This window comes from Bacillus rossius, chromosome 3 (assembly GCF_032445375.1).
Source record: "Bacillus rossius redtenbacheri isolate Brsri chromosome 3, Brsri_v3, whole genome shotgun sequence".
Classification (NCBI taxonomy): domain Eukaryota; kingdom Metazoa; phylum Arthropoda; class Insecta; order Phasmatodea; family Bacillidae; genus Bacillus; species Bacillus rossius.
The window spans coordinates 30432635-30451944 of NC_086332.1; the positions used below are offsets into that span (position 1 = coordinate 30432635).

General features: G+C 36.8%; 1 protein-coding gene across 1 annotated transcript in view; it reads left to right on the plus strand.

Annotated features, from left to right (window-relative positions):
• Positions 1–315: 315 nt before the first annotated feature.
• LOC134530457 (polypeptide N-acetylgalactosaminyltransferase 2) overlaps positions 316–19310 on the plus strand; it is a 429839-nt gene continuing 410844 nt past the window's right edge. The window contains exon 1 of the mRNA XM_063365281.1: positions 316–491. Within this exon, the coding sequence (XP_063221351.1) occupies positions 402–491 (90 nt within the window). The 5' untranslated portion in view covers positions 316–401. The remainder of the gene's footprint in view (positions 492–19310) is intronic.

Here is a 19310-nt window from a genome sequence, read left to right on the forward strand (position 1 = left end):
AGGGAAATAATCTTTAGGTAGTCGGCAAGTCAAATTAAATTTCACTCATAACCTTAAGAGCTTACTCAATTGTTAACGCATGTTACCAGGCATTAAGTACGCAAATTACTGTGTGTTATTTATGAATTTTAAAAGAAGGAAGATAGGCAATTGTTAGCTAGTCTTATACATTTCCACTAAATAAATAAATAAATAAACAAACAAACACAAACGTACCAATGGGTTCTGCCATCTTTCTTTGCTGCAGACGCCAGCTCAGTCTGGTGGCGATTGTTGCAAGACATAAAATCGTTTTCAGTTTGTTCGGAACTGTCACAGCAGAAAGCCATGTAGTTCGTGTGTAGCGAGTGTTTGTGAAGAACGTACGGGCTGTTGACTACTTGACAATTCGCACAGTTACTATGAGACGCAATGTAAAATTGCTCCTCCTGTTCTCGATGGCGTGGATGTTCGTCATTGTGTATTATCTTCAGGTGTCCAGGGATGGAAAGGTTGGTTTAATCGTCTTCCTTCATAATCTTTCTTTTTTTGCGCCGGTACAAATGGATGTTTTGTTTCTGTATGTGTAATGTTATTTACATTTGAAAATTCTAAAATGTGAGATACTATTTTGCTTTTTTTTCTTGGTTCAAAATAAATGAGTATACGGTCATACATATTTAATTATTGCGTATTTATATATTTTTTATGTAGTTAATCTACGTTTATTTTTAACTGGATGTAAGTATTAGTATGGAGCGTTTTGAACGTAGGAACTACTTGTAATATAATTATGTAATTTATAATATTATTGGTATAAGTAAACGAGAAAATAAGATTTAATATAAGATTTATTTAGGTCAATTAAGTTTGATCGGATAATCGGGAATTTGGTTCTATATAAAATGCTTAGCGTGTTGGCGGCTGATAATGTAATCATTTTAAGACATTATTGTACTAGGTAGGTAGTTTCCTTATTTTTAAAGGTAGAGTGATCGCTACAGATAGTACTTCATGAGTAATATATGAACACGTGCTAGGTTTTAAACTTGGGCATCTTCTTTTGTTGACGTATTTCATCTTGCCAAGAAACAGCACGTGGTTTTTAGCGCTTTGGACAAATTACGTACCTACCTACCTACCTACTTATATATTTTCAGTTATTCACTACCTCAGCAATACTATTGTGCATCTAAGATTTAAAATCTCACCAAATGTGTCAATTGCATTTATTTTTATTTCAGCGCAAAGACAACTTTAATTTTTTTTAGATTAACTTTTTACGCTTTTTTGTATAAGTTACTAAGTTGTTATATATATATATATATATATATATATATATATTTATATATATTTATTAATCACCTTAAATCACTCATTCATATGTATAAACAATATAAAAATGCTTGTACCATAATCAAATTAAACTGAGTTAAACGCGTCAATTAAAAAGTGATACTTATGATGACCGAAAACTTCAGAAATAGGTACTGTTTGATAGCATCAATATTGAAAGAGATAATATTGTGAATAACTAAATTAATTGAGGCTTGACGTATCATCGGGATCATTTGAGACGATGAGAATTGATGAGAGAGGAATGGAATGTTGACAAAATGAATGAGTGGGGAAGGTGAAACGGGAACACTCCGAGAAAACTTACTGGTCCACGGCAACGTCCGTTACGTTTCCTACACACGAATAATTGGCTGATCTAATTTTTTGGGGGGGGGGGAGGGGGGCTGCCACCTTGATCCCGTGTTGCATCCACATTTTCCTTATTTTAAGCGATGCAATAGTTTTGAAATGAAACACAACGTATGTGAAACTTGGGTGATGTATATCGATAGCTACGTAATAACTTACACACTTAATAAAGAGGGGAATGTTACGAAAGGATAGTGTTTCTAGATGCTATCCTAGATCTCGACATTGTTTCGTTAAATGAGGCAGTGTCTGGAATTAATGATAACACAGCTGTTAAACACAGTTGTGCTCGCGTCCAATTGATTTTACAATAACGTTATCAGTCTCAGTGTATTCTTCTCTGCGTGTACTGCAGGTTAGTAAACAGCTACTCTGACAAATAAATGGGCAAACTGAAGAATTAGGGTTATGGCTCAGTATAGTTTGAGTCAATACATCGGACACTGCATTCGCAGCGAAGAAATTAATTTTGTGGTCGGGTAGCGAACACGGGCGCAGCAAACTGCATGCCACGTGGTATAATTAAGATAGAACATGTTGCCCAATGAAGTCAGCTACCCTTTCGTCTGTGTGGGTAGTGCCAATGGTGTACGCGAACTTTTGCCACTGTCCCTCTGTCGACAGTGATTGTAAACAACTTAATGTGGTTGTTAGTGTTCGTCAACAATCATCATGTGAAGCTGTATTTAGGGTCAGCTGGAGGAATGTGAGTTGAGGTATTGCATGGCAGGCTCTCAAGAACGTACACTACGTTTCCAACTTACTTGAAATCCCCAGCCAGTGACTGGTCTCGCTGGTAGGCCTTTTAGAACCCTGATCGTCCTGGCGGGAGGAGATTTACCTAACCACCACCCACTGGCATCCGTCTAGATGAACATTTCAATTTTTTTTTAAATTTTAATTTTTCTACCATTGTCACAGGGCAAATAAGGGAAAAGCGTGTAGGACTAATTTTAAGGTACAAACTGGCATTATGAAGATAATTAGTAATGGCCATACTTTGTTAAATTTCTAACTGTGAGATCTACAGCAAACGTTCAGAGCACAAGGTAGACAAATAATACATTTGATAGTTCAATTCCAAATCACACAAAAAGAAACAAAAGAAAATTGATAAAGCTTATGTATTAATTTATTAATATAAATAACTTAAATGAATCGTTAGTTAATAGTCTAAACGTGAGTACCTACTCAAAATAATTCCACACAATTACCTGTATGTATCTTCACATTTCTGGGTACTACAGCAAATACTATAGAACTTTATAAAGTTCTATATTATTTGACTACAGTTTAATCTGATGAAACTTACACTTATTAAAGACTTCACTTTTAACACACATAGAGCCAAACAACATTCCTAATGATTTCATTTTCCACAATTAGTTGTGCGTGGCGCTGGTGGTCCACAAGCTAAGATTGTTTAGTCTTAAATATTTTTTTTAAATATTTCAATTTAGTAAATGGTTCAGGGACATTCGTTCACGTCATTGAATGCAACGTAAAGATTCGCGTCGATTCTAATTTTAAAAATTTTTAAGTGTTGTTTTGCATACGAAACTCTCCTTAAAACTATCAGTTTTAGTTTTAATTAAATAAAGTTAACTAACCTTACGTGCTAATAGAGAAGTGAAAATTTTCGCAAGCACTTTACGAAAAGTTTTAATTTCGTAGCTTGAAGAAAGTTATATTTATCGGAGCTGCAGCTGCCTTTGCTAGATAGAATTTATTTTGCGGGACATGTATAAATTTGTTTATAATCCGTACAGTACATACATTTAATTCTTGGAAATTTCTATAATGCACACAGTAACCTCATTGGGTGACTCTAGGGGGGGGGGGGGGGGAGGTACGCGCAGCGGTGAGAGACTGGACAAGAATTCCGGTGGATCTAGGCTCGTGACGATCCTCGAGATAATTGGGCGTTGCAGTTGTAAATTCCCTTCTTAAAGATAGCCGCCTGGCTGTATCCGTGCCATTTACAAACAGCTCAAGATTTATTGAAAGTGTCTGATTACGAAAAGCTTTTAAGAGCCATTGCACGTGTCCATACCGATTTCGTTTCATACTTTGGTTTTTAACGTGTATTTTTTTGGACAGTGAAGGCTTAAACGGGTGTTACCATGAATGATTTTAGGCTTGAAAAATTCTAAACACAGTATTGTTTATGGTATAGGAACTTGAATGGAGCCTTTGTCCATAATATTGCAGTATAAAATTGTAGGGTCACTGCTTAAAGCCCCATAGAGGCGCGTTACCGACGTGAAGACCACGCCAGTTCGGTGCCTGGCGCGTAGAGGCGAAGAGGCATGTCTTACGCAAGCCAGGATCGCCCTTAACGCCCCCGTGCTTGAAGAGCTCTTGGTCCCACTTCGTAGCGTGTTTTATATAGGTTGTCTTTAAAGTACGTTTTAGGCATATTTACTGCTGATACATAGTAAAATTTTACTTTTCAGTTGTTCACTATCTACTAATATAGTCGTTTTGATTTAAAATATTTTCGTTTGATCTCATATTGCAGTCTTCGTTACCTGTTACATACTAAGTTGTGTTTATAAGATTATTTATTATAAATCATGCTGAAACATCAGCCTCCAGAAATTGGGTCTTTGTGTGTAAATATTTCGTGTTTTTTTTTTTTAGCATATTACATAATGTATTTTTGGTAACAGTTGGAATATAAAGTTAAATTATCTAATTAGCCTGTGAGCATTATATACTATTACTCAATAACTAAAATAAGTTTTTTTATAGTAAGTTAGATAACGTTACTCAGGACGAGTTTGTTATAACCACCTTAAACACAACTTTGATAATTTTATATTTCTGTTTGTATATCTTTAAGTGTATTTCTTTGTAGGCTGGTATACTTTTGCTTGTTCTATTTCTTATGATTCCTTAGCGCTTGATCTGCCTGCCCTCTTCTGCATTTATTCAGACTCCTTCACTTATCTGACATAATCTGCCTCCTTCTCTCCACACTTCTTTCTAAACCTTTGCACGTATTTGTGGACATTCCTCACTCCACGGCTTTATACGTATAGCCAGGGGCCTCGGATCCCGAGAGATCTCCTGACTGTGTGAACACAAACTTTTCCTTGTAACTTTCTTCCTTTTGGTTCATTTTATTCCTCCCATGAAGTCCGCTGAAGCAGGTCGCATCCTTACTTTGACTCTGTATCTTCTCTTTTTTATTCAGTGCTGCCAGATATCGGATCAATGAGTGTGCCCTAGCGTGCGACGCGTATGTACTTTCACATGTATGTACATACATAAACTCTAAAATGAAGTGAAAAACATGCTTTTAATTATTCAAAAATCATTACACTGTAACGACTGGGATTCCAATGGTGAGTTCACCGACTAAATTTCATTGAGTAATTCGAGCTACAAATTTTCAGCAATTTGCACTGTCCTGCGGAGAAATTCCCTCTGCATACTAACAATTCATCAATCATTAAAATCTTAATAAATGCAGGTTCTTTGAGTGGTATTTGAGCCTTGCAGTGTCAGTTCCAAACTTCGGTTTTCTGCTGAACTTTGACGAGGATGAAACGCTAAGCCAAGGACTTTCAAGCGAAATTGTGTTTGGAAAAAAACTGAACTATCTACTGCCTTCGTAGATTGGCCGAGTTGTTTTTTGCTCACGTTTAGGTTTTGACTGTAACTAAATTACGTTAAGTTAAATGCGAAGGTCAGAAACAGCGCTTTTTGTCAATCTTTCATAATATTAGGTTTTAATATTATACACAGCGAATAGGCGCGTTGCCTTGATATATCGACAATTCTGTTTAAAATAATCCCATTTGCCGTAGATGTCGCAAAGAATAGTTTCTTTAAGCGTTAGCTTCGGCATATTAGCAGACTTTGTGTTGATGTGTATTTCTGGGATTACTGTAATTATTATTAACAATTATTATTAAAAGTATTAAAAATGTTATCTAGTTATTAAGATATATTTAGGTTTTAACAGAATTTAATAAACAAGAAGTTAACAAACGTTCTTAGGTTTTTATTGAAGCGCATATTTAGCTAATGATTAAACATACCATGAGAAAGTAATTTATTCGTATGTTTTCATTTGGAATTTTTTTTTTATCTAGTAAAACCTGTTCAGTAATTTTTTCCTGACCTGTTCATTGCAAATACGTTTTGAAAAAAACCTAATAACATTGTGAAATCATAACGATTAATAATATGGGTTTAGGTGTAATATTTCGTTTCACAGGCATTTGAATATTTCTTATAAATTATTTTAATATCATGTCTGTTGCATTTTTAACTTCCAAGGTTTATATTACTGAGAAAAGTTTTTGTATAAATATATTTTTAAATTTTTTTTTGTTTACAAAGACTTTAAATAAGTTTACCTGGATTCAATTTTACAGCAATTATTTTGTGATTTAAAATTCATTTCAACAGTTAAAATTGAAAAAAGAAAATAACATGTTTTTACTATATTATGTTTAAAGCATCATTAGATTTGGAATTACGGAATAAATGTTCTGTGCCGCGGCCGTGTTGTGTCGTTGCCCCTGAGTGCCACACCTGCACGCAATTTGCAATACCTTGGATATGTGCGGGATGCCTATAGTACAGGTGTTTGCAAGTTCATGCATTTTATGTATCATATGGAATGGGCACTGGCGTTTATCAAGCACTGCGCTGTCGCCTGGGTCTTTTGTGAATTGTTTTAAGAATAAGTTGCATATACAGTGAGATAAGTGTTTATTTTATTAAAAAAAGCTAAAGTATTCAGCAATTGCAAAGACAACATGCTAAATGCTTTTGCGTACTACGTGTGGAGAGATGTCATAAATGGTATATAAAAAAAAAGTATTTCTGTACCTCGGAGGCATAAGACACTATGTCCACTTTTGGGCAAAATGCACTTTCAACTTGACCACCGTTTGACGTTTCTGTATTGACATACAACATTAAGATCTGCGATATGTCAAAAATTTACACATTTTGGTTAGAAAATAGCTGAGTCAATAAGTGAGGCATTATTTTAAATTCTTTAAACTTCTCTGTCCAAAAATATGGTTCTTATGACTTAGTGTCTTGTGACTCAGAGATGCAGATATTTAACTAAGAAAATATTGGATTAACGCCTAATATGAAAACCAAGGACCAAGGAATATCTTGCATTTCATAAGTTCAGGCATGTTTAAAGTGTTTCAATTCGTGATATACATTTATAAAATTAAACTGTAAAAGAAGTGTGTGTGTCTGCTTGTCTGTTTATTTGTTCAAGCATCACACAAAAAATACTGGACCGAATTTTTTGAAACGTTTTTGTGTTTTAAAGCTAATGATAAGACTTTAAAAAATTGTATTTATTTTATCTCGTCTCGATGACTGGAGGAAGAGATATATCTATAAATTCACAATTTTTCACAATCACGTGCAACCAATACATTCACATTAAAAAAAAGGTATGGGGGAGGGGCTAGCTATGAGTGGCCCTTGCATTATATGCCACGCGGGATTCGAAAAAATTCGTAAAAAGTTAATTGAGTTTCCGTTTGTTTGTTTCTTATACAAATCGCCAGTTTTGCTCCGATCTCGATGAAATTTTGCACACTTGACTTTCAAAACATCGAGGAAGGTCAATATCTAAGTGAGATTTCGAGAAAACTACCCCTAAAAAAGAATTTAATTATTCTTGCTGAATTGGCGCGAACGAAGGCGTAGGTTATTAGCTAGTGTGCGTATATGTGTGAAATGGAAAACACACTCGCATACTAATTTGTTATGTTGGCTAGGTTTGTTATATTTCAAGGATTAATGTGGTTGATGAAAAGCAAGATCACTAGGTCAATTATAACTTTGACATGCGCCGGAAGAATTATTCAAGGAGCTGGAAATATATCTTAAGCAGTATGAGTTTTAATTTACTGCGAACCAACTAGTTGTGTTTTTATTGGTATTTCAATTTTTTTCACAGAAATGACAGAATACATGTTTCTAAGGTCGATAATGCTGTGTTAATGCCATCTGTTCTATAACTTTCCCTTGAGCTGCTAATCTTAAAACCCCAAACTGTTATTTTTTTTTTCAGAAAAAAGAGTTAACAGTTTGCATGGAATTCGCATTACGACGTGGGATTTTCCAGGATGGAATGTGCAGTGCGGAAAAAAAAATTCGAAAGTTGGGTACGAAAACCGATCGGAGCGAACTCGAGTATCGGGGCGTGAAAATATCGTCCGTATATCGATACTTTACGTGCACTGTGCAGAGGCAAGGGACACGTAATTCCACCCCTCCCCGATTTTACGCCATTCTCTCCTTTTTTTTTCCTGCTTAGCTTTGCTCCGAAATTGTTCCTGTCAAGAGGAATTATGGAGGTGCAAAGATAAAAGGGCTGTTGTAAATCAGCTAGGAGAAAGTACAATTTGGGTGTCTTCCTTGAGATAAAAATACATAGTCGTAATAAATAGCCATACATAATTATTTCTATCACTATATTTTTGACTCATCAGCGTTTCAGTATAAAATATTTAATTTTAGTTAGTTTTTATATTTAATTTTCGCTCAGTAAGTGAAAAACTGCTGTTGTCTTGAACACGTAGAGAACTTTGTCGTTATGTTTTTTTTTACATGCTTTTTATTAGCTTCACCTGTATGTTTGTTTGTCTGTCCGTCTGTAACTCTTTCGACTAAGAGTGAGTGGCTCATCACTGTAAAATGTCCCACCAATTTCATTACGTTCGTTAGCCGAGCGGTCTAAGGCGCGCACTCCCGGCCACGCCGGAAAAAAAATTTTTTTTTTTTTTTTTTTCCCCCGGTAAATTCTAAGATTATATCCATACATCTAACTGTAAATGATTCGGAGAGACTTTACCATTTCTTTGTGACGTTGCAACTCCAAATAGTTATCTCAGATGGTAATAGGTAGTGTCGGTAACTCATTTCCCTATGATAATTATACATAAATATAGTTTAAAAAACTAAAAAAAACATGCTTTTAAAGAATATTAAACTAATAAGTTAAAAATAAATATAGTTTAAAAAACTAAAGAAACATGCTTTTAAAGATTATCAAACTAAAAAGTTAAAAATAATTTTAAAATTTAATTTATGACAATAGTATATAAGCAATACTAGTATAAACGAGAAAAAAGCATGGGGCGCTTAATATACAAAAAATATGGCACAAAGCGCCTCAAACTTTTTTCTCGTTTATACTAGTATTACTTATATACTATTGTCATAAATTAAATTTTAAAATTATTTTTAACTTTTTAGTTTGATAATCTTTTAAAGCATGTTTCTTTAGTTTTTTAAACTATATTTTTGCTGTTACTGGATAGCCTTTGCAGCAGTAAACTTTATTTGATATTCGATATCGTCGGTACAGCAGCTTATGTTTTACACTGCAAGGTACCGCGTTTTGTCCGAGCTTATTTTCACATACTATAAACATTGTACAAAGTGGCCATTAATGTATTTCATACAACCGTCGGATGTAGGCTTCAGCCTTCCTTGGCCGCGGCAGCTGGCCACGCGCGACAGCGCATGCGCGGCGCTCCGTGAACGTGTTCGTATCGACTGGTAAGATTATGTAAAAAAATATATATATCCACCAGTTGAGTCATGCTCGTTACTGTGCGTGTTGTCTCAACTGTTCCTGTTCGCAGCAGCTTCGTTAACTATTCATATTCGTGTTTCATGTTCATCCTACCCGCAGCAATATAGTTGTATGAACCAATTCGGAACAGTGTATTTTTTTTATCATAATAACTAAAAAACGTTTGTGTGGTTTGATTATTAAGCAAATTATATTTATTGATCACAACTCTATTGAGATAAAACACTCATATTATTTAGATCATTGTGCCATTATTGTTTCGGTACATGGTTAAAATACCAAACACTGCCGCATTAGAATTATTTATGAATGTATACAAGGAAAATTATATTCGACAATCCCTTTTATCATAAAAACCTATGTAATAGTTATCTTTCCCAAACCTGGTGGCAAATAAAGTAATTACGTACACTTAACTATCCACTAAACCAAACGGAAGGTGTGATCTTAATATTTAAATCATGCTAATCGCTGTGCAGTTGTTCTTTAGCGTTTCCGGTTCATTTATACAATTAATTGCCTAGGAAATCCCTTCCTCTGCTTTCTCCAAAGTTTTTATCTTGTTGCATGACTAATTTGTAGCGAAGCAAATGACTCGTTTCTCTTGTCGAACGATTCGTTATTCTCTCTACCGATTTCACATTGGAGTGAAACGCTCTTAGCTGATTTGAGCATCCAGTCGATACTAACACCTTTCTAAATGGAGAAGCTGTAAGAAATACATCACGAAAAAACAACCGTGTTTTTTTTCCATTAAATGTTCCTCGTATATGTTTTCCTTAATGCATTTTCGATGTCAACATTTTATGGCTTCACATTCCCTTAAAATGATGACATTACAGGTAAGCTGCCTGTACCAATACTTCCCTGTTTTTTTTATATGTTTACGCTGCAAAAAATTACAGCGCGAAATATAGATGCAGTAGTGTTATCTATTTAATAATATTATTGTTGCGATAATTCATCAAACAATTATGTGTAGGCTAGACTTGTTTGCGGATAACCAGCTTTCTGGTAATGTTGGGGTTTTGGAGATCTAATTCCTCTTAAATTGTCAGAGAAGTCTGGTTGAAGATTTAATACTAATGCTGCGCTAAAATGTGAATTTTGTTTGTAAATACATGTGTTTGGGTACATTCACTTATTTTAACTTTTTTATAACACAGGTATATATAATATAGCATGCTGCAACATTAAGGACTTTTTGTAAGATTTTATTTTACTTTGTATTAATGTTGGTTTGAACTAGTACGTAGTAATGTGGCCGTTTAAGGTAAAATAGGATTAGATTATTTGGAGTGATGGATAAAAATATTTTTATGTTCGTCCGTCATAAGTTATAATCTTAAAGATTATACATATTAAATTCTATGGACTGTATGTTACATTGTAAAATCTTATTATCAATAATGGTCTTTAATTAGTTTTCATTAAGCGAAAATGAGTTTAGAATTGAGGAATTTCTCTTAATAGCTGTTGCCGAAATCGCCATATCCTCTGTTAATTTTAGGTATGTTAAAAAGAGAAACACGATAAAAGAAGAAATAATTTACGATATATGAGATGTTTAAAAACTGTTTATTAATATTTCTCGCTACATTTCTCGAATTAGTATTCTCTCCCTTTGAAATAGTCTATAATAGTGCTTTTTTTTCCTTCTTTCCTTCTTTATGTTTATCATATTTAATAACAATGGGTACCAATGTTTTTTACTTTTTTTTAACAACTATTAAATTAAAATCAGTATTAGACTTTTTGAAATAAACTTATTACTATATTGCTGTTATTTGAAAGTTGTAATTTCTCTTCACGAGCAGTCCGTAGCTAAGCACTACAACATAGATATTTAAGCCAAGCAATCACAATGTCAAGTTTATTTATCAAGAAGTTTATATCTACAAGCAGGGGCGCAACAACAGGGGGGGGGGCAAGGGTATTTTGAACCTTGAAGGGGGGGCAAACGGGGGCAAACAAAGTGCTGTGTAATCAATTGTTAGATAATAAAACTGATTAAATAGCACCATTTTCTACCTTGAAATACAAATTTTCTCGGGGGAGGACCCCCGGACACCCCGCTTCAATAGGGCGGTCGATGATTTTTTATAAAAAGGTATATTGCCCCCCCTTTGGAAATTTAGTTGTTGCGCCCCTGTCTACAAGGATAAGAGTTCCAAGATTATGTAGCAAATAGTACTTATTAAACAGTTTGGAACACAGTCTGTATGGCGGGACCAATTCCCGTTACTCAGTGGAGGACATGTGACGATGGAGTCGCTGGTACTTCACTCTAAGATAGATACCGTTTTAGTTAGACTTGTTTTATCCATAATATGGGGAATTTTTACCTTATAAAGTTACATGACCACTTTTTTTTTTTAAAAAAAAACTTCTACTTTCATTTTATCCATAGGCTTTATAACCATGTCCATGTTCCTTCCGCGAAAAGATCTTCAGACCAGCTATGTGTTAAAACTTTGTAGCATTGTCTGTGTCTCGTGGTTGGCTGGGTTTATTTCAAGCACGTGTTTACTGCCAGCACACCAACCACAGCCATCCAGTGCGAAAGAAAACGCGTCCTGAATGGCCCGGCCAAATAGGGAAATGAATTCTCTTGCAGACGACGGCCAATTACAAGGGAACAATCGCTAGCGCAGACTGATGATCAATCAGATTATTTCGCAAAAAAAATACATGCCACTATTCATATCCGGTCTCTTGCTCTTCCAGGCTCTCCTCCACCTTTCTTTATATATTTTTGTCTCTTGCATAATTTTATGAAGAAATATTTCGTTAATGAGGTTGTAGAAGCAATTTTTGTATGTGTTCAGCTGCGGGAACCCAGAAAATTAACTGCTGGAGTGGGTCCACGACGTAATTATTCAGGCAAAAACTTTAGTTATTAATATTTGCCTGACCTTTTAGAAATAACAGATGTAAGGCAGAACATATCTCGCAACACATTTAAATGCAGAATACAAAATGAAATGGCAATACAGTACGTTAGCAAATTGTGGGGCGTAAGTTTAATGTGGGGCATAAATTTAATGGGTGGGAGGACCAAACCAACCAAATTTTGTTGAGGAACATATGTCCAGAAACGAAATCCTGCTGATTTACAGGCCCGAACATTAGAGCGCACATTTGAATGTCACGGTCTTCAGGGGACCAATCCACTGGCTGAGCGGACGCGCCAAAGCAGCACAGGGACGTAAAAACTGTCCGCGGGAAACAGTGCGTGTTCGGTTGTGGTGCGTTTACAAGTTTGGCTTGGGGCGGTAAACGCAGGTTTGGCTGTACTGTGCCGCGATTACAGATTTGACAAACAGCAACAGTGCGGCAGACTTAACATTCGCATAGATGCCCGATATGTTAATGGCGTACGGCCAGGCGAAAAAAAAAAAGCAGCGCGCATTTACTTAGTGCGCTTTCACAATAGACGCGTATCGGAAAGGAAGAAATTCGTACAGCTTAACCAGCGACTGCCTGAAACTTGGAGCTTCGCACCTGTAAGGGTGTTTTAATCTACACAGAGAAAAAGTTTTGTTTGAATAAAACAAATATCTGTTTATATATGGCGAAACAAATATTTACTTGGTGAAACAAAATATTTTGTTAGTTTAACCAAACTCGGCAAGTAACAAAAATAATTTGTTAGGCCTACACCTAACCAAATATACTTTTGAGTTGACAAAATCATTTTGTTGGGTCAACAGAATCTTTCCTACTACAAAATATTTGTTTGAATCAACAAAAAAATATTTATTTCGCCATATATAAACAAATATTTTGTTGAGGAAAACAAACCTTTCTCTCAGTGTACATCAGACTGCACATTGCTATCTCCAAACGTCGCCTGCTTTTAGTGGAGCATGTGAACGCCACTATGCTGTGGTCGCGTGTCCGGTCAGCTGATGGAGTAGTCCCTAAAGCCCGCCGAATACACTGTTTGCGCCTGTAACTATGCAGGGTTATGCTTCCGGACATTTGTTCCCTAACAAAGATGGCTTATTTTGGCATTCCCTGCCACCCATTAAATTTATACACCGGAATTTTTGGACATGCTATATAGTGGATAGTGGAAATTGTTCTGGATAAAAAAAAAATTGACCGCATGGAAATGCAATAACCCAACATGGCCGCTGGGGCCAAGCCTTTATAAACGTGACAGGCAAATCCAACTTTTGTCGCATTGTCGCATTGAGATTGATGACGCGCGCAGGGAGCGAGACCTGCGAGCTGCGCGTGTTGTTGTTGTTGTTGTTGTTGTTGTTGAGTCTCTACCTGCCAGTTGCTGAACAAGCTCTCCCCAGCCTTGCGAGAGAGCAACACGCAGATTTGCATCCGTAATGGCAACATCCGGATTGGGAAACATTACGCACCTGGGGCGAAAGAGGATTGCATGTATAATTGATGTTATCTTGAGTGAAAATGTGCTCCTGATTTACTTCAGTGGTTGACGTTATGAAAGGGTCTTAAGGATTTCCAGATTAGGAGAGTTTTTTGAGTTCTTGATGCTGTAATAATCGATTTTATTTACTTTAAGGTAGTGTCTCACACGTCACGTTGATAATTTTATTTTTTTATTTTCTCGTCATTACTATTATTTAAAGGTTATTTATGCAAATTTAATACTATCTACCTCTTTTTAATTTGTTGTTTCATCACAAATATGTTTAACATAGATTTACTGAGTGGTATATAAATGCTGTAAAAAAAAAAGCCCAAGTTGTAACACTTGCTCGACGTTTTACACCAATTACGTAACACTTAATAAATATATGCTGACTATATTTAGGACAGAACAACAAATGTTTGAGCGGCGTAGTGTTAAACTTACAGAACTGAGGGTAATGACGAGGGAATGGAGGAACACCAACATTGCCGTGAGTCCCCCACCATGAGCCACGCACAGGTAGTGTCGTAAGGGAAAGGGCTCGATCCTGCACTGGACGGCAAACAGCTTCACCAGGGAAGACGTGTCCAGAGAGCGTCAGCCGCCGGGTCCCGCGGAGGCCGGGCTGGTCACGAGGGTCGCTCGCCGACTGTACCTCCTGTCGGAGCGCCAGCGGCTGTGCCGTCGCCGTGTTCTCCTGGGGTACTGCCGTCAAGGGGTCCATTTCCTGAGTTATTATGTCTCGAAAACTTTGTGGTGTGCTTGCAATTTACAATCATTCGTAATATAACGATTTATACAGGTTGTCTATAAAAGAATGGCCCAGTTTCAATGGTATATTATAAAAGTTTAATTTAGACTATTTACAACAAATCATACATCGAATTGAAGGTAAACTAACCTAGTTTTTTTCTTACAAATGGCCAATATATGCAGCTTCAGTTATACGGCACACATCCAACGTAGTCAGATTATTCCCACACTTTGGGCAACACGTCCGGAGTAATGGAAGCAATAGCCTCTTCAATTCTGTGTCTTCAACTCTGACAAAATCATAAGGTAAGCGGCGGAACTTAGACACGATCTTTTTTAATGCCCCAAAGGAAAAAAAAATCGCATGGCGTTAAGTCAGGTGAATGTGGAGGCCAGTGGTGAAGAGCTCTTGTCTTCTCGACCATTACGACCAATCCAATGGTAAGGGACATCGACGTTCAACCACTCTCATACAAAGCTATTCCAATATGGAGGGGCTCCAAACTGCTGCCAATTAATGTTTACAGGTTAACTCTCTACTAATTGGGGAAATAGCCTTTCTTTCGCTCTGCAAGCGATATATAAAAAAAAAGCAATATTCGCGCATGCGCAGTTTGAGTTACTCTTTAATTGTACCTTTGAACCAACGCTCTACTACGCTTACAGTTTATACTTATAAATTTTATAACTGAGAAATTCTTTTATTGACATACTGTATTTCATTTCCAGAATGTACTGATAGCAGGAAATCGTATTTAGAAATAACATTTTGTGTTTAGTTTAGTCTTTGTCGTAACAATATTTTTAGAATGTTCTCCACATTAAAAAATTTGAGTTTTTCAGTATTCCGAAAAATTCATGTCGACTGAATTTTGGCTACAAGAAGTTTAGGAATTTGTGGTTTGTGATCTAAAACTGATACGTTTTACACAAAAACTGTATACGGCCTAATTTCAGGCTCTCAGTCCATGGTAGGGTTTAAATATAAAATTATCTTTAATGTCCTTAACGCCATTTAAAAATCTTTTTAAATTATTAAACTATTTCCAAACTATCAATCATAGTAAAATAATGAATTAAACTCAAATCGTAGTCTGAAACAACAAAATAGCAGAAGACAAACACTTAAGGAAACCATCCCCTTAAAAATATCAGTGTTAGTGAAGCCAAAAACCAATAATTAAATTCCACCAAGTATAAAAATGAGAATGTGCCTGTGAATGAGTGAAATTTAATTCGAAAAATATTAATACTGCTTAATTTTTTATTTATTTTTTATCAAAATCGAGCTTTTTGACAGTTTTTCTGTGAAATTTCACTGATGAGCAGTAGCTTTAACAGTTTAATATGTAAAATTTAAAACCGCATTATATCTTTTTTTTTCTTGTAGCTTTTTAAAAAAAAATTTCAGACAATGGGACGAAATAATTTTTTTAAAATTTAAAACGTCGAATATCTACAGCTTGCGGAGGAGACAGAACGAAAGTTTGACGAATAATGCACGCCATTCAGATGGGATTCCTGCAGAGCATGTTAACTCACTCGTTCCCTTCTTGCTTGCTACTGTTTATCAACAAATGCATCGTATCCGCAATGAAAACTAATAAAATATGATTATTGTCATACAATAGTCTTTATTACATTTTTTTGCTGCTAATTTTTACATAATTATTTTAATGTGAAGATAAAATCGTGTAATTTTATCTCTACCGTGAAATATGAAGCTGAGTTTGTGCACGAGAATACTCCGGGGTACAGTAATGAATTGCGCGTGGAATCGTGATGTCTGAGTCCGCGCTCTCTCTGCGACCACACTCTTGTCTTTGAGGTCGTTGGGAAGGGAGACTGTATCTGCAGCGCTGACGCAACTCTTGCGTCCTTGACCTAATTCGCGCGAGGCTTCCTTGATGCTGGCGGTGATGCGACCAACAATGCTTGTCATTCTGTTCCCCGCTTATCTACAAGGAAATGGTGCTCATTGCAATACCAGCGCTTTCAGTGGGAAAAGCTAAACTAAAAAGGCCAAGAACAATATGTGCAGTATTGCAACAAAAAAAAAAAAAATCCGGTCGGGCTGTATTTTGGACTACAGCCGCCAGAGGTTTGTTTCGTGAATTTCCATCGCACTTAAAGGGAATTCTATGTATGAAATTATTGAAATTATTTAACATAATTTATGTTGATTTATTTTTGGATGTGAATTCGATGAACTTCGTACTTGACGATCGGGCAGCCACGCCAGAAAAATTGCGACACCAAACCGCGACAAACTCGGTCCATCATCGTTCACAGCCACTGGCTCAACCGATTCCATACCAACATCAGAATCATCAGAGAGCATATCCTCGTCCATTAACAAACAATTTTCTGCATTCCCCGTCGCTTCTCGCGAGGCAGACGGCTGAGGCTCGCTCGAGCGGAAATTTCACGCCACGTTCGGGGGCTCGTTTTGCCCCACTGGCTCATTTCTCTCGGCTACTTTTTGCATCACTCGATACCTGCGGCACTTCTCTGCATTTTAAATTGCTTCTGCTCGGGCGATTTCGCTTGTTTTCTTTCTTTTCTCCAACTTAACCCGTTTCCGCTTAGGCATTTTGCGATTATTGGCTCCAAAGCCATAGTAAGCATTTTTATAGTTATCCCTTTCAACTAGCACCACTCAGTGCTCACTCACGAGCAACTTAAAGTTTAAATCATGCAAATCGGGCTTACAGCTCTCACCGACTTCAATTCGACGCTCCCCACCAAAGCTTATTACGTCATCACTGCAAATGGTAACCGGATGAGTCATACGTAACAACGAGCAAAGTCTGCTCTACTAAGATATGTTTTCGTCAACTATTTAGCTTTCATAGTTTTAAGTGGTGTCGAATCCTCAGCCGAAGTGACACCCTATCCGAGATTAAAGATATTCATATTCCTGTCGGCAATCCATGTCAAGAGTAGGAGAGTGACCACCACGAGTGTTAGAAGTGGAAAATTACACTTAAGTAATCCACTTGAGCGATAAAACAAAATATTAAATAATTCACTGAAACTATGAAACTAAACAATAAAGTACACAATAACAAAATAAATACGAACATGTCTACGAAATGTGCTGCTTGCTGGGAGACGGCCTGAGTGTTCCCCGCGGGCTGTGTCCACGAAGAGCGGCGGTCGGCAGGAGAGAGAGTGTCGCGGTGTGTCGGCAGCGTAACGTAAAATGCAGCACTGCAGTGTCGCTTCACCAACTCTTGCCCGAGAGTGAGGAGTGGGGCGCTCGATATTATTCCTCCCCCTCGCCTCCTTAAGCGTTTCACTTATCGTTACGCTCTGATAAGTCATCGCCTCGACACATCCTGCCGACGTCAAATATACAAGTGGAGTATAGGAAGGGGGGTTAACTATAAACATCGTTTTGTTTTCACTGATATTTAGCTAATGATCATGATTTTTTTTTGCCGTGAACATAACAGTCCTGATTTATTTTCGAGAGTGACTACTAGTCGTTTATTGCACAATGTTGCCTTTACATTTTATAACGACAAGGGGAAAATAAAGATGAAACCGTTTCATAAACTTGTATACGATGTCGGCGAGAGTACACAGCGAAATGCGTGTTCCTGCACATAACATATATATAGGATATTCTGCGTCGGACTCGCGAATCGGACTGTCGGTTTGTTTTCCGCAAAGATGGGGGGAAAAAGCCTCGGAGGACGTAAAATATTTTTTCTCGTTGGCGGTCGTCGCATCCTCGTTCCCCGCCCCGGCAACCCCATTCCGGCCGGCGCGGCCGCCATTAGCATGCGGGGCCACGGGCAGCGCGCCGCGAGCCGGGCTTGCACGATCCTGCTTTGATCCCGCTGCTCGAGGCTCCCGGGAGCAGGGCTCGCGGCAGATGGAAACAAACGTGTAATGCGGGCGAATTCGGGGCAATGGAAACACGCACTGTCCTGCTTACAGCAGCTTCTTATGCACGTTTGCTCGTTCTGTGTGGGCTCACACTATCGTAGTTCTTATTTTTCATTTCTCCAAACAGCAGGCTATCGTATGCTGGGGACATACATACGTGAGATTTGTACACATTTTTTTTTTGGGTTGGAATATCGTTTGCTACAATTTCAGACTAAAACCTTGTGATATTTAGGCCTTCGTTGATGAGATGTGATTGAATATTTTTTCTCCTTTTTTTTTTTTTTTTTTTTCCACACTGTTGCCGCAGCAGTACCTACTCATAGCAAAAGGTGTATTAAGATGTGTAAAATAGGGAACAAATTACTTCAAGAGAAAAACGAATTTGATGCCTTGAAGAGCATTAGTGTGATATATTTTGTGTGTTCAAGTGATAAAAAATAGTAATTTAGCTCTTCAGATTTTGTACGTGGTTTTATTTACTCTAAAAAAATATGAAATGGAGAAATTCACTTTCACCTGCGCATAGGAGAATTATTGAATATGTAAATACTTATATTTCTGTAATTTTTTTTATTGCGACGTACTAACGCCCCTGCCTTTTGTCCCTCGAACCACGCACTCATCCATGCTGCTAAAAAAAAAAAAAAAAAAAAAAAATGCACACTCATCCATACCTAGCTGCAATTTTCAACCTAGTATGAATAAAACAATTTTAAGGATTGCGCGCTCTAGAATGTCGCATTGTATAGCATTGTATACAGGCACTCTGAATGAAGTTAAGACGTAGACGTAGATGGCATTAAAATATTTATTTGGGACTTCACATTTAAGCATTAGTAACAGACGTTTTGTGACTGCGCATACCCACTTTTGCCACATTAATCGATACTACACCGAAATGAATTTTTTTTCTGTCAAGATAGAAAAATTGTATTTCGTGAAATAAATTATTAAGATTAATCAATATTTTAATGGGTTTACAAT